General features: G+C 47.9%; 1 protein-coding gene across 6 annotated transcripts in view; it reads right to left on the reverse strand.

Moving 5' to 3' along the window:
• JARID2 (jumonji and AT-rich interaction domain containing 2) overlaps positions 1–16,060 on the reverse strand; it is a 274,188-nt gene extending 258,128 nt beyond the window's left edge. For 2 of the 6 annotated variants that reach the window (XM_023253662.2, XM_045057089.1), the window contains exon 1: positions 15,397–16,060. Coding sequence is in view for 1 of the 6 variants with exons in the window: in XM_045057089.1 (XP_044913024.1) it covers positions 15,397–15,441 (45 nt within the window). In the remaining 5 variants the exon portion in view is untranslated. Of the gene's footprint in view, positions 1–12,755; positions 12,883–12,984; positions 13,106–15,396 lie in introns of those variants that run through there. The other 4 variants (XM_023253664.2, XM_023253663.2, XM_023253665.2 and 1 more) reach the window with 4 other exon arrangements.
• Between the last annotated feature and the right edge of the window lie 244 nt (positions 16,061–16,304).

Consider the following 16,304-nt stretch of genomic DNA (forward strand, 5'->3'; position numbering starts at 1 on the left):
CCTCTCTTCTGTTGCCTCACAATTTCTTTGAAGGCTTAAAAATAAGAGTTGGGAGGGGCGCCTGGGTGGCTCAGTTTGACTCTTGATGTCCACTCAGGTCATGATCTCACGGTTCATGGGATCGAGCCCTATGTCCGGCTCTGCACAGACACCGAGGAGCCTGCTTGGGATTCCTTCCCTCTCTCTTTCTCTCTCTCTCTCTCAAAATAAATAAATAAACTTTTTTTAAAAATAAGCATTGGGGAAAAATAAATCTGGTACAAATCAAAAACCACAAAAAAAAAAAAACATGGCACCATCCCTCTTCCTTAAAACAACTCCCCTTTCTTTTTCTTTTTTTTTTTTTTTTAACATTTATTTTTAAGAGACAGAGCACAAGCAGGGGAGGGACCGAGAGATGAGGAGACACAGAGTCTTAAACAGGCTCCAAGCTCTGTGCTGGCAGGCTGACAGCCCGTTCGTGGGACTCAAACCCACGAACCGCGAGATCATGACTTGAACCAACGCTTAACCAACTGAGCCACCCAGGTGTCCCACCACTCCCATTTTCTTAAAGGAGTTCATTATGAAGAGCCTCGGAAGCATTTTTGGTGCAGGCAAAGCAGGCTTGGAAGGACCAAGAAAATCGGGGAGAGTTTCTAGGTAGACAGTGGTTCTAGTCCCCGAGGTGTTTTGCCAAAAAATGTTAACGTAAGGAACCACGAGAAAGTCTAAAGTGAAGATGAGGCAGAGCAACAATTCTGAGTCCTTCCTCATGCTCCCAGAAAGGAGCCAGGGTTTTACTCCACCCCTCCCAAAACTGCGCGGACCTGAAAGACCCACAGCCACGGCCAAAATCACCTGAGCACCCACAAAAAAGTAAAATTCCAAGTCCCACTGTTTTTTCACGCCTAAGCCGGCGGAGCGTGTATATTTCTAAAACTTGTGAGAACGGTGTTTACAGACTGCAAAGGGACAGAGAAAGTAAGACCACTTTGGCCCCCCTACATACACAGGGAAGGGGCTGGCAATCAGGCAGTGAGAGAAAGGAGAACCCCAGGCCCCCAAAGGCAAGGCAAGAGCCCCAGAAGGGGAGAGCCCAGCATAGCACCCAGCTGAACAGAGCTGACGTGGCTCAGGGGCACAAGCGAAAGAGAAATCAATCGCCTAGCGGGTTAAAGAGCAGCAAATAAATGTAGCGGCAAGTGGGTTTCATGTGCAAGGTTTTCTAACTTGAAGTGTTCCAAGAGAAATGCAAACATCACCCCCAACAAAAAGCTGGGCCCAAATGTTCGCAGCAGCATCGTTCCCAATAACCCAAAAGGGGGAAACAACCCAAATGCCCATTGGTGGATGAACGGATGGACGGACGGGCAGACGGATGGGCAGACGGGCGGATTAGCAAACTGCGATAGGCCCACACAATGAAACAGTATTTGGTCACAAAAAGGAACGGAATATGATCCATGCTCCAACAGGAGTGAAACTTGAAAATGTTATGCGAAGTGAAAAAAAGCCAGTCACCAAAGGCCACATGTTGTATGATTCCATTCAGATGAAATGTCCAGAACAGGCAAATCCAGAGAGACAGATCAGTAGTTGTGTGAGAGCCCAGGGAAACTGGGAAGAGATGGGATGGCTGTTCAAGCGGGGGATGGAGGTTCTTGTGGGGGGTGATGAAAATGGTCTAAAACTGACCGTGGTGATGCCTGCACAACTCTGAATATACTAAAAACCAGTGAATTGGGGGGGGGGGGAGGGCGGGGATCACAGTCACATCCAAAATCACTCAGGGAAGAGACTGAGATGCCGAAGATGCCTTTCGTCTTGAACTCACACTGAAACGCCAAAAGAAAAATAGTTGACGAACTGCCAAACAAGCTGGAATAAGTTGGAGATGTGAGAGAGTTTTATAAAAAGAAAGGCTAAAACGGGCCGACACTTTGCTAAAGATACAGCAGCAAAGGACAGCACCGTATGCCAAGAATGTATATATAACGCTGCAGTTAAACTTGAAAGTGCAACGAGGGGTAACCTGAATCTCCCAAAAAATAAAAACTGCAACTTTAGGCTCCCTATTCCCCCTGGAGCTCTCCTCCTGCAGGCTTTAATTAAGAGCATGGGAGTCTTCCATTTAAATATATTTACTCAATGTCCGTGCCAACTCAGACAGGTCCTTCCAACGAGCTTGGTTGAAGCCGTCTTTGGATTCAAACGCTGGGTAGGAAGCTGAGAGGAAGGGCCTCCAAAAGTAAATTAGATATTATTTATCAGCTTTAGAAATCTTTCAACACCGGCAGGGAGGATTATTTGCTGTTGACGGTAGGGGAGAAAAAAAAAAAAAAGGCAACCACGAAGTACCATCCAAGGCCTTCCCTGGCTCGTGTATAATGCCTGTCCAGAGGAACAAGCACTTATGCCTGGGCCAGGTGGTTCTGTTCTTTATGGAGATGACCTCCCGTGTACAAATAGAGTAAAAAGGACTCCTCTTACAATAGGTACCATTAAGGTCTTCATTTGTATTAAACAACTGTAAGCAAACAATGTTCGGCTGTAAAAGCTTTTGCAAGTCAAAGATAATAGCCTTTCTTGGTAAACTGACTGTTCTTTATAATCATCCTTATTTATACTCCCAAGAGGCTTTGCCTACTGCTCCAATAAATTCTGGAAAGAAATAACATGACAACTTCAGCAAGTCTTGTGGAAGAAGGGAAGGAAAAAAGGCTGGTAGGTAGAAAATGTGTTTCATTTTGGGCTCTGTCAGTGCTGGGGGAGCGATCACATCACTTAATTAGAGCAGCGGGCAGAATTAGAAGAGAGAAATGAATACCACTTTCTGGCTGCAGATATTTCCAAGTCAGATCCATGTTCCTTGCCTCCCAGTGCTTTCGAGCTTACCAGGGCCAAAAGAGAACCTATTTTAATAGCATCGTTAGAGTTCTGATTTATCACAAGTACAAAAGGCTGTGTTTCTCATCTAGACAGGAACGTGGTGTAACACGAAGCTTTGCAAGTTCCTATCTGTAGCAGGAGTTTCTGCAGGGCTAATTGATGGGTGTTTAGACTGAGCTGGGGGAGAACAGGCCAGTACATTGAAGCAAGCATTCCCCAACCTCTTCCATCAGGAGACTTGGCCCATGGTTCAGCTATGCCCAGAGCCCAGACTCTGGAACAATCAGGCAAGCCAAATGTGTTCCTTATTTAAAGGAGGTTTCCTTTCACTCTGTCAGCCACCTTTCAGATTCCAGCTAAGTTTAAACCACAATGGTTTGGAATCCTAACAGTAGTTTTGAGGATTACCATACAGAACGGGTATTTGAAAACATTTTTAAAGACACAGGACACTGAATCATGCACTAACATCTACCAATCGCTTCCCCCAAAGAAGTTCATTATTATTAAATCCAGACCCTCCCTGGCCCCCTGCGCGGTGGAAAAAAGTGATGAACTGCAGTGGCATTTAGACAGAAACCTGATCTCTGCCACTCAAGGATGTTACCACCACTGGGGATCACTTTCATGCATGCATCTTTAAAATTCTTGCAGATTAAGAGTTCTGTCAGGGTGTCAATACCAATATTACTTAACAAAACTCGCCTTTAATTAAAGTTTTGGCTCAACTTTGCAAAGCGAACACAAAAAGCTACTCAGCCCTAACTCACACTGCCTGGCTCAGGACGACAAATGGTCAGGGCCCGTTTTAATATGGTTGTCCCTTTTTGCATTTGGAGAGTGAACTTTAGTCGGATCAAAGGGAAAATTATTTGCTCCCAGGATGACTGCTCATTACGGCCTTAAATCCTTTTTGGAACGGGGCGTGGTACAGAGAAGTAAATACGGAAAATAAACACGCCTCAAAAAAGGGCAACTAACCACAAGTCCCAGCCGAAAGGCCGCAGAGCCGGTAGGCAGGCCTGCAATGTTCAACAAAACCAGGCTAAAATAACCAGGCTCAGTAAGCCGGTGTCCCTTGCCCCCAAGCTAGCCCCTCCAGTCCGGTTCCTAAATAAAGACTCTGCCGAAGGCCCCCCCAAACACTGCAGGCTTTTCAAACTGTTGAGAAACCAAGGCCACTGTTCACTCGGCATCAAAGGCAGTTGGCCTTTGCGACTCAGAATCTTCGATGTGAAAAGGAGTCACGTGGCGAGCGCAGGGGACCAAGGTTTGTGGCGTGGTCGCAGACCCAGCGCCGGCAAGACAGCACGCCCACAAAAGCCTTCAAGGCCCGAGAAAACCGTGGGCTCCAATTCGACTGGGACTCCAGGCCACGGCTGCTTATGCAAAGCCTTCCGTTCCCGTTGGCTCTTTCATCCTCCAACATCGAGACATCATGACCAGCCCGAAAATAGAACGCATGGAACTCTAACACTCTGGGCGGCCTAAGGGTGGAACAGGGCGCCATTTGGGTAAAACCAATAAACGTGAAAAGTTCTACCACATCTCTACAGGGACATCTTGACTAGAAAATTAAAAAGGGAGGAAAAGAGGTTTATCCAAAAGTACTCTTTTAGACACCAAAAAGCAATGCTGCTTCTTAGCACTGTGACGCCACCTCGTCCTCATATGCGTGGGGGGTGGGGGAGTGGTGGGTGCGGTATCCATCACCTGAACGATCAAGAAGTGTGTCCAGTGTAGAGATCAGGTTGCATTTTTCCTCAAGTTAGGAAGAAAAAGCAAGTCCTGGTAAGAAGGAAAAGTGCTGAGCACCTTGTATGATTTTCATAACCCAGAAACACGCTGTTCCCTCTTCAACCTTGAGCCTGGAGAATGACAGCCACAAAGACCTGTGCGATTTACAAGAATAACACAGCCTAGATAACAGTCTGTAATAACCGTTTGTAAGCCCTTCCCAGGTTAACACTGGATTCTGCCTCCCCCAAAATGACCTTGAGATTAAAGGTGCAATTCTCCCCCCATGACAGATGAAGAAACGGCGACTGGGATGACTCGTCCAAGGCCACCTGCTCTTTTCCCAGTGTTTTGCATCCCGCCGTCAATTAAAGTACAAATTTCCCAAGGGCAGGACGATGACCTTTTTTCTAACACCTAACACCGTGCCAGAGCATGGCGAGCAACCCGAATGCTATCAGCTCTATTTAAATGGAAGGTCTCTGCCAAGCCAGAGTCCAATGGGACCTTTGTAACCATGCAAAGCCCACCTCACAAACAAGGCTTAAATTACACGCGAAAACAATGACATTCCAGGGCGTCTTAAAGCGTGTCATGTCCTCGCAAACAAGCATTTCATAAATAGGAAATACCGCCACCGTACCAGTATGCAGACTCTTCACCCTTCAAGACTGTGGTCGGTCATTCTAATACCACACTGTGTTCTTCAAGCAATTTTGTTTTACAAAGTGATTTCACGTTATCTTATCTCGTTTAGTTCTAAAGCCCTGAGAGAGGACAAGGAAAGAAAATAGAAACTTAAATAAAACCCAACTGACATCTTTACTACTCCTTACAAGGGCCCGTATTGGTTTTTAAAAGCCAACAAACAAACAAACCCGCTGGCCTCACATGCACTACCTATGGGACTGTAAATTAGTACAGCTTTTCTCCAAGAAAACAATGTGGTAACAGGGCTCCCCGTGTAAACATGGGCACTTCAGAATCAGGTCTTCCACTTTGAGGAATTTGGAGTTAAGTGAAAAAACATACAGGTAAAGCATACTGCCTGCATACATGATTTTGCACAAGAGTTGCCAAACAGAAAAGGCCATCAAGAACAGGCAGGTGGAGTAAACCGTGGTAGAGATCAACCAAGTGCCTTGCAGCCATTAAAAATAATGGTGTTGGGGCGCCTGGGTGGCTCAGTCGATTAAGCGTCCGACTTTGGTTCAAGTCATGACTAGGCGGTTCATGAGTTCGAGCCCCGCCTGGGGCTCTGTGCTGACAGCTCAGAGCCTGGAGCCTGCTTCTGATTCTGTCTCTCCCCCTCTGTGTGCCCCTCCCCCACTCACACTGTCTCTCTCTTTCTCTCTCTCTCTCTCAAAAATAAACATTAAGTTTTTTAATAAAATAAAGCAACAATAAATATAACGGTGTATAAATGTATTCTGATCATCAAGATATAAATGCAAAAAGCACGTAACATCACTTAGGAGCATGAGACTACATGTGTAAAACTATATATACGTATACATATATATGAATGAACGTCTAGCACGCAATTGCAATGGTTTTTAACATTCGTAATCATCTGATTTGAAGGATTTCTGATAGAACAAAGAAAGTCGTTTTCACAATGCTTACATGTGGATGGTCTTTTCCCATGAAAATTAATCAGTTCTTCAAGTTACCATGGACAACTGAGAATCCACGTGTAAAGAAGAAGGACCTCTTAAAAACTTGTCCAAAAACACTAACACACAGCCTTCTGCTCTATCAGGGGCTGGATTTCACGCCCTGGCTGTGTCACTGATGAAATGTGTAACCTCAGTCAAGTTGCTTAACAGCACTAGACACCCCAGGCTTTCTCAGCCCGGAGATTCTCCTTAGTTGAGTTTTTCTTTTGCTGCCAGATCCATACCAATTCCCTCCCGCAACCAGGTAGCAACTGACATACTCCAAAAGCTTCAACTCAACAAATACTTCCTCGGCCGCCTGCTGACAGAAAACTCAGCCCCTCCCTCTTGGGGGGTTGATAGGGTAAGAGACAGGTAAACACAGATTCCAGGGCCTGGAGATAGGTGTAAGGAGTCCGAGAGAAAGGGCTTAGCCCTGCCTGACTCGAGAGCAGAGTAGCAGGCCTCAAAAGGGTGGGATGGGCTCCTCAGGCAACCCGTTGGGAGAAACCAGGATATGCAAAGGCAAAGAGGCTGGGTTCCCGATTGGGCGGCAGGATAGGCCCAGGGTAGAGCAAGAAGGGATTCTTACGCTGTGCTGAGGACACACTTAGTTTAGACTTGATCCTGAAAGCCACAGGGAGCCAAGGAAGGATCATGATCAGATATTCAATTTCAAGGATTATTGTTCCAAGGTCCAGTTTAAACCTCTGTGGTGCTCTTTGCACGCAGACTCAGTGCCACTCTAAACTCAACCGTCAATCCGTGCCTCTCAATCTGTGTTTGGGAGTCAAGTGCCGGCTACAGAAGAGTTTCAACAACAGACAGAGAGGGTGGGGGTAGAAAGACATTACATCAAAACGGGCTTCAGAATATCTGCTGCTACTCATTTGGTTTATTAAGAAGCAAAGTATAGATTCATTGATTCACTTGATTCATTTATTTGAGTCAGCTATGAAGGCTGCCGGCAGGCCCGATGCTTCAGGTTGGTGATTTCCAACTGTGTAATACCTTGAGCACTTGTGCGGGCGTATGCAATTTACAAAGTGCTTTCACATCAAAAATCTCACTGGCTCTCCCAGCCCCAAGCCCGTTAAGGTGCACGGAACAAGTTTTCCAGATGAGGAAGCAGCTCAGTGAGGTTATGTGGCTTGCCCGGGGTCACACACGGCCTGTGTATTACAGGACCCAACCCTGAACTCGGCTCTTATCCCCAATCTTGTCCATTACCATGTAGAGGTACCCTGTATCTTCACAACAAGCCTGTGCAAATCGGAGGCACTGCATTACCGAAGCCCATGCACTAGTAACAAGGCAGATACACAAAGCACAAAACTCTCCAAGTCTTAATAACGTCTGTATCCAACTGCTGCTTAACAGAACAAGCATTCATTCCGTAGTCCGCTTTCTGCAAACCTATGGAAGGAATAAATGCAAGAAACACATGCTCAGTTGTAATCCTTTCTCATTTCCTCCTGGCACCTGTTTCTGCCCCCACAGGCACCAAACACTTTAACAGCTGGCAGAAATGAGAACCAAGAGATAACCATTGTAGATCAAGCCCTAACCAAAACTGTGGTTAGGAAATAATAGAGAAAAGAACCACCCAGATTTTTAAAAAGAGCAATAAAACAGGGCACCGAAAGGTCTCCCACGCTCTCCTGGATCCTTCAGGCACAGCAAACCAGAGGGTCTCCTGATGGAAAACAGACACCCACACGACCCACCCCCCTCTCACTGCATCCCCCACCCACCCAAAATGATATTGCTGGGAAAGGGCTCCTGGTTCGACTGGAGAAAAGGGGGTGTGTGAGGGAAGAGCTGCATTGGGAGTACTGAAGGGGCAAAACTGTGGCGATTTTGTTAACCTTCTAGGATTCCTGGTAACTGAACACTGCTGGTGATGACATTTCAATGCTCACTGGCCTTCCTCTTCATGGGTGGTGGAGCTTGACAGACTCACAAAATTAGAACTTAAAATCCAATTTAGGCCTCTCAGGCAGCACCAGCTCTCAAAAACAGCTCTCAAGAACTTCAACCAGTAGGGTTCCCTCTTTCGAACACCCTCCTACATCCTATGAATATGTGAATAATTATGTATAATATCCCCATTACTCAAGCTGCCTCATTAACATATCTGGGCAGCCTTTGTTTACCAGGATGGCCCAGACCTCAGTAAGGACTGAGGGCAAATGATTTCCCCCAGTGTCCCATGGTCCCCCCAAAGCAGCAAAGTCGGGGGCAAGAACGTAAGTGCAAAAAAAGAGTATGCAGCCGATTTGTCACAGCCCCTGTGAAGAAACTTCTCGGAGCCTGGAGAGCTAATGCCGGCCGGCGGGCCCTCAGGTGCAACCCGGAGGGCAGGTGGGGGCACTTACAAAAATACAGAGCACACGCCAGCCAGTCCCCAAGGGGTACTGGGATCTCGGAGCTCTTTCAGAAGCGAACTCACGGAGACAGCCAGCTGGGGATAAGGGGGTAGCTCCACCAACTGGTGTTTAAAAAAACAACAAACACAAACATGCACTTGAGACGGAGGCACTCCTTCTGTTCCAGGAGGCTGACAAACTACCTCAACTTCCCCAACTTCCTTCCGCAAAACACCTCTCCAAAGCCCGCTGAGAGCCCCTATTGTGGCTCCCCTCCCCACCCTTTTTGGGGCTACGCTGGTCATTCACTTTACTTCTCTTTCATCTGGACTAAAACGTGGGCAAGAGGTCTAGCCTTTAACTATCTGGCCAGTGCCTGTTAGCCTTGGTTTTCTCTTCTGTAAAATGGACTCAACAGCCTCTGTTTCTGGTGTGAACTCACCACGGAAACAAACGTAGGTGGTTATTTCAGAACTGCCTGGGCCTTCTCTTCACGAGGCTTTCAGGAGAAGTGGGTGTTGTGCGGCCCATCTAGAGTGTTCTCTATGATCCAAGCTCTTCTGGCACATTTCTTCAAACTTCAAAGAGAACCCCAGGAGAAATGGGCAGCCTTCTCGCAAGAGTAGCAAAAAAAAAAAAAATCTGTTGCAAAACAGTGTGGAAGTGGAAAGAAACCCAGACAGACACCCGAGAGGCCCAGGAGGTAGTCCAACTGCTCCGCAGGCGGGACCTAGACCTCACCCTCTGGAACCGCATCTCCATCTGTAAAGCACGGCCCCTCTCCTGTCCCCAGACATCCTAAGAGAACAAGAGAGAACGCACCTGCAAGCAAGAACAGGGACAGGGAGTACTGGAAGCCGGCAGCCTTACCTGACCAGGAGAGAAGGGGGATCTGGCCAGCGCTGTCACTTTCTATAAGGTTCGGCTCTGCTTTCAGTGACTTTATTCTGGATCAGCAACGAACTGAAAAACCCCTTATTTAAAAAGTGTGCGGCTGCCAGAAAGCAGAGTGTTAACTGAAGCCCCGGGAAAGGTCAAAACCTTAAAAAATCTCACTCAGACTGCCTACCTCCCGGCACGAAAGAAGCTTGCAGGGATGAATGAGGCAAGTATGGAAAAGGCCCCCTACCATCCAGGGAAGGACACAACCCTTTAATCCTAAAAGTAATACAACTTAACTTTCAGTAGAGCCACTGGAAACTGGGCCACACTTCACCTACCTGGCCACAACTGGCTGGGGAGTCTAGTTTAATACCTGGGGATTAAGGGCAAACACAACGGAAGCACTCTAATCAGGGGTGACAGGGACCAAAAAGCTCAAGTACGGTCTGTTGGTCCGGAAACCTGAAAATCCACACCTATTTTAACACTTTAACGTAAACACCTAAATGTACTTTTAGCAACAGATTTGTTGAGAATTCCAGTGTTCCGTGTTATGCTTTGTTTGTTTGTTGGGAAGAGAGTCTGGGCATAAACGAAGTTTGGTTCTTAAAAGGGAATCACTTGCAAAAGCAATGAATCCGTAACAGATTTTCCCCGAGTCTTTTAAACGGCGGGCCCACATCTCATTAAACAGCCTGATTTTTTTTTTTTTTAAGTAATTCACTTTTATCGAATGTTCCCAAAACAGTCAACTTAAAAGTTTTCATAAAAATCCACTCTCCAAAAAGAAAAAAGAAAAAAGAAACCAATTTTCTTTCCACACTTGTTCAAAGGTTTACATAATATTTAACTGTAATTGCAAGAATAAGTCTAACTGGAATAACCAGATTTGGAAACAACTGACACTTGGCAAGCCTTCTATGAGTCAGAGCCAAAGTGGACAGAGGCACATACACCCAGGGCTACCCACCGGCCAGGAGCTTTGTGCTGGGGTATCACAGCCAACAGATTAAGTAGGTTGGATAGGTAGAACGTGAGAGTGGTTATGTAATCCAGGGGGAGACTTAGAGGAGGACCCCGAACAGCAGGATAAGAACAATGCAACTCGGGCACCCGGCTGGCTCCAACCATGGACTCTTGACCTCTGGGCTCGTGAGTTCGAGTCTCACGTTGGGTGTAGAGATTATTTAAAAACAAACTCTTAAAAAAAAAAAAAAAAAGAAGAAGAATGCAACTGAATTTTTAACCATTCAGAATGCAGGAGCCTGGGTCCTAAGAACGTCATGATCGAAGGTAAACCTTAAAAATACTCCAGCTTGGCCTTTACCAAGCGTTTCAATGTGCTGCTAGGCTTCGTATGACATGTCTGTGTCGTCCTTGAGAGGAGGAAAAGGAGAAAACAGCTCCATTTTGAACGTTAACAGACACCAGTTACATATCCCAACAAAAGATTTTCTCTTTCTAAAGGACAAGAGTTTAAATAACCTTTGGAGCAGGGGATATATTAACACTGGAGTTATTTCCAAGGCGCTTGGAAGGGAACCAATAGCCCCCAGCTCAGCACCAGGAACTGGTTATGACCTACCAGGAGAAAAGAAACAGCCATTATACCATCTGAATACCAATTAACTCCAGTTAGCTATTTGGGCCAATGACAACAGAAGACACACAAGTCAAACACCCACTGACAGTAAAGTAATAACGACGCGGGTTAACAGTAACTCAAATTGGGTTATTTGGGGACATTATTTCTTCATCTTTTTACATTTTCATGACACACTTTTTGGACTCTTCACTTGACAGTCTTTCTTCCATAATCTCTCCCCCTCCAGTAATAGCTACCAAAGGGCCCCTGCCCTACCCTTATGTGACAAAGAATAAAGTTTTCCACTACTAGAAAGAGGCAGAAAGCAAGCCACATACACGGCCCAGGAAAGGAAAAACATAGCAATTGAATGACACGTGTTTGGTTTTTTCCCCCTCACAACTGTAAAATAACCCAATGGGTGTAAAGGGCGGGGGGGGGGGGGGGGGGGGGGGGCTCATATATCCTTCCACTACATTTTGGTGTGCTTCTACTTTTTTCTTTAGCATTTTATGAAATTGTAATTATAGCAAATCCTGCTTTTGAACCTTGTAACGTGAACTTTTTCCAGTCTTGTTGAATTATGCTGCACTTTTACATCAGAAAATTAGATACTTAAAACCCTTACAGCCTGGTGCTACAAATTCCGCTTGAGCTGTCCTAGGAATCAAACCAGTAATTTGTTTTCGTGCTCAGTGCCTGCGTCATAGAATTTTTTATTCACGTGGCAGGGGTTTTTATTTCAAACGCATACCTGCTATACAGCATCAAAGACCCAATGGTTTTGAAGCCTGGATAGCATATCCGTTATTTTCCCTAGGAATAACCCCACCAGCAGAGTGAAGGAAATGGTAGAAAACATCCACAGAGCAAGACAGCAACCGTTTTTATTGTCCAAGTGGAATGGCGCTTTGAAAGGCAACTGTTTTCAGTTATTTAAGGTATTGGGGGGGAGAGGGGGGAGATCGTGCCCGGCCCAATTAAGACAGGATTACCTTACAATTTACGAGTTTCTCAAGGATGCCATTTAATATGAAATACAACAATCATTTCTCCCAAGGCCTGCCGTCGACAATCCCACCCCCAAACTCTGCCTTGTTAAGGCAATAAACTAAAATGGCAACGCCGCACGCATGTAAGGCTTTTGAGACCAACTGTAAGCAAAGTGCTGCCTTCCACCAGCTTGATAACACCACCTTACACAGAAAGAGCACACTGTTTTACATCTTTCACGCACATTGTCTCTCACACACGTGAGCCTCTCGGATGAAGTGCGGGGCAAAAGCAGGTCAGGTGTTACCATTTCCATTTTGCAGAACAGTAAATACACACTCAGATTCCAAGCCTCTCGTTCCACCGTCCAAAAGTACTAAGCACAGAGTACCCGGGGACTTCACTGTCCAGTGCTCTTCTAGGAATACATATAAATGACAAATCTTACCTCGCCCGGGCCCCCAAAAAGATAACAGCACAGAGCTGGCACAGCAGAGGAGGAGCGCCACCCCCTCCACGGTATTACAAGGCTTCCAGAAAGAGCAACAGTTGCTGCTGAACAGCATCACCCAGAAAGGCATCCCGTCCCATCCCCCAAAGGCACCCCAAACATGACTTCAAGTGACAAGGTGGCCAAATCCACAACACAGTCCTTCTTACAGAGCAAAGCTTTTCCCTGAATAAAGTTTCCTTGCTTTTTCAAACGCGTTGCTGAGCGATCACAACGACCACCGCAGTAATGCCACACCATCAGCAGACCTAGAAACAGAAGAAGCGAAAAACATTTCTGCAGAAAGGAGGCGTCTCCTCCCTGCTCCCCACCCCCTAAATGGAACCCGAGCGAGGTCGGCAGCACTCGTCGGGGGCCTAAAGGCTCCCAGCGGCTCACCTGCAGGGAAGCGCAGCATTTCGGGGCGGAAGGCGGAGGCCGATCGCATCCTCCTCCTCCTCCTCTTCCTCCTCCCACGCCGCAGCCCAGCTCCGCGGCCGCCCCCGCCTCCGCCCGTTCCCTCCTCCCCCGACCGCCCCGCCGCGTGGAACCTCCCGCCCGACTTTTGACGTCACGGAGGAGGAGGAGAAGGTTCCACCCGGGCCCGTCCCTTTGTGACGTCACAATGACAACAGAACGCGGCCGGGAGCGTCCGGGAACCCGGAGCGACGGGGGAGGGGGGGGTGGAAGGAGGAGGGGGAGGCCGGCGCGAGGCGGGGGGAGAACCGGGGGGCGGGGAGGGGGCGCGGTGACGTCTCGTCGGCTTAACCTGTTGCTCTCGAGACTGCGCTGGAGCCGGCGGGCAGGGCCGCGGGGAGCCGGCCGGGCCGCCGCCGCCATGCTCTGCCGTGCGCGCGGCGGGGGGCGCCCGCTGCAGCTGTGCGCCGCACCGCCCCCACCCCGGCACGCCCCCGCCCCCTCCCCTCCCTTCCCCGGGGCCCAGCAGGCCGCGCCGCCCCCGCGCCCCACCCACCCGCCCGGCGGCCCGCCCGCGCCGAGCCCGGAGCCGGAGCCCCAGCGGCCGGGAGCCGGAGCCCGGAGCCCGGAGCCAGGAGCCCGCAGCCCGCCCCCTACAGGCCGCGCGCGCGCGCGCCCGCCCGGCCCCGGCCCCGGCCCCGGCCCCGGCCCCGGCCCAGCCCGCCTCGACCCCCGCGCGCCCTCCCCTCTGCTGCCGGCTCGAGCACGTCGGGAACACGGGCTCCGCTCCCCTGGCGTCAACTCGTGCTCTGCCTCCCGCGGCCGCCGCCAGCCACCGGCTTGCGGCCGGACGCCCGCACTCGACACAATCCACTGACCGCCAGCAACAAAAAATCCCACCCCTCACAGCTCTCCAACTTAGCGAGGTCTGGGATGGGGTCCGGGGGAAGGGTGGGGGCGGCGGAGGCGGTTCTTGTCCAAGTTCTACCCCATTTGCTTTGTGGCTGCACCCGGATCGGACGTGCCCCGGGAAGGCGTCCACGCTCCAAGGCAAGGTTGTCTCCATGCAGTTTCTACAGCCCGAGTTTAAACTAGTCCTTTGCATTCTACCCAGCCCTCTGCAATGCGGATGTATTTTAAATCTTAAATTCTTTAGGGAACAGCTTTTTAAGTTGGGCTTGATTATTTAACATTGCATTTCTTTCATAGTTGAAGTTTACGTGCCTAGATTAGAATCAGCCCTCTAGAAGAGGCATTCAGCTTTTTCATTAAATGTGTTTTTTTTTTTTACAAAAACCAGTGCCCGAAGGTCATCTCCCATTGCACACATCACACTGCTCAAAAAGGCAAAATATTAACACCAATCTGTCGACTCGACTCAAATAAAACTTTCTCATAACGTTGCATTATTCCAAATGTATGTTCATTTGGGCTTTTTTTTTTTAATGGATTCTTTGATTTAAAGCATGCAGCTAATCACCGATCACTCGAGTGCATATTTGGTTAATCCTCCGTCCCCCTCTACCCTCCCTCCCCCCAAACTTAAAAAAAAAAAAGCCATACACAAAACAAAAACACTCCCCATGCCAATCAAAACGTAGCTGTACTATGCACAAAACAAATTTAACTATTCCAAACCATTTAAATCTCTGAATAATCACCCAATTTCAGAAGCCCAGTTAACAGGGAGAATTTATTTGTAGTCACTTACACATGCATTCACATACCTACTTAAAAACATTAGCTATATTGTATGTCTTTCCCCCCTAAAACTGGAAACCATGAATTTTTAAACAAAACCAGTCCCATTATTAAAGTCAATCCCAACAAATGCATTCGCTGTAACATGATTCCCAACTGGTTTACGTTGCGAACCAAATAAGCCAAAACGACCACATACATTAAATTTGATGTGCCAGTGCAAGGAACAAGATCGCCATAATCGGACCCTCGGTTGCAACTTAAAGGGCTTCCAACACACACGCGTTCCACGATTTTCCAAATAACATTAATAATAACAACACAAGATCATTTGCATGCAAAGTGCAATATGGGGCCAAATCCGCCCGAGAATGCAGTTTAGTTACATTACCGCAGCCCCCACCCCCCCCTCCAAGCTACACCAAAATCCCTTGCCTTTCATCTAAAACTAGATTATGGTTGTGTCATTCGAGGTCAATTTATTCACTTGAGGTATCGCTACACCAATCTGTTTTTTCATCCAAACTAGGCAGACACGACTTTGCCTGAAAAGCCCTCTTTCAGAAAAGAAAGAAACAGCCTTATCGGACGCTGTGTTTAAAACCCTTCAGCTGCAGAATTATCTATAAACTTGACATTCAGAGCCATTGCTTAAAACTGCAAGTCAAAGGATGTGTTGTTAAGAGCACTTACGTATTTCTTCTGAATGATATTCCTCTTGGGTCTTTCCTTGCTCATTCTGAGATCCAAATGCTGATTGCAAAAGGGGACAATTGCTTCATGAATTTAAAGCCGTCAGAAATTTGCAAAAAAATATCCTGGTGGTTTTTATTGTTGTTGGTGGTGGTTGATCTTGTAATCCGACTTTTCTTCCTCTTCCCCCAAAGCCCGATTCGCCTTGAAATAAATCCGAAATTGGGAAGGAAAAAAAAAAAAAAAAAAGAGCCAAAGACGAACGAAGCAAACAAAAAAAAATTCACTTTAGTAAAACACTCATAATGGAAAATTTCCCCCGAAACACACACACACAAAAAAAACCGACGCCCTTCACTCCCCCCCTTTTTCCTCCAAAAACTACATCAGCGAAACGTGAAGGTCCTTAGTGTCTGATCTGTAGTTACATCTTGGAAAAGAAAAGGGAAAGATAAATAAAAAATGTTGGAAGTCACGTTTGTGCTGCAGCAGCAGTGCGAGCAGAAGAGTCAACTCCAGCGGCGGCGGCGGCGGCGGCAGCACCACAGCGAGGGCTCGCCGAGTCTCTTTTTTCCAAGCCCCCTAACCAATGAGAGAGAGGCTATCCAGCCCAACTTTAAATGGACTCTGCTTTTATACAAGTTAGGGCTCCTCGGGTAATTCCCCGACGGACGCTAGCCGAAAACTCACACAGCTGAGCCACCAGGCGCCCGCCTACTCCGGCGCCGACCGACCCTGGCCCAGTCCAAAGGACCCCGACAGCCCCGTCGACTAGACACCCGAGAACCTTCGACGAAGCCTTCCCGGGCAACCCCTCAGGCATCGCTCCCACGCCGAATCTGGGAGTGGAATTGAGAGAGGCTCCCTAGCCCAATGCATGGCACGCTCGGTCGCTCCACCTCACCCCC

This window comes from Felis catus, chromosome B2, assembly GCF_018350175.1.
Source record: "Felis catus isolate Fca126 chromosome B2, F.catus_Fca126_mat1.0, whole genome shotgun sequence".
Taxonomy (NCBI): domain Eukaryota; kingdom Metazoa; phylum Chordata; class Mammalia; order Carnivora; family Felidae; genus Felis; species Felis catus.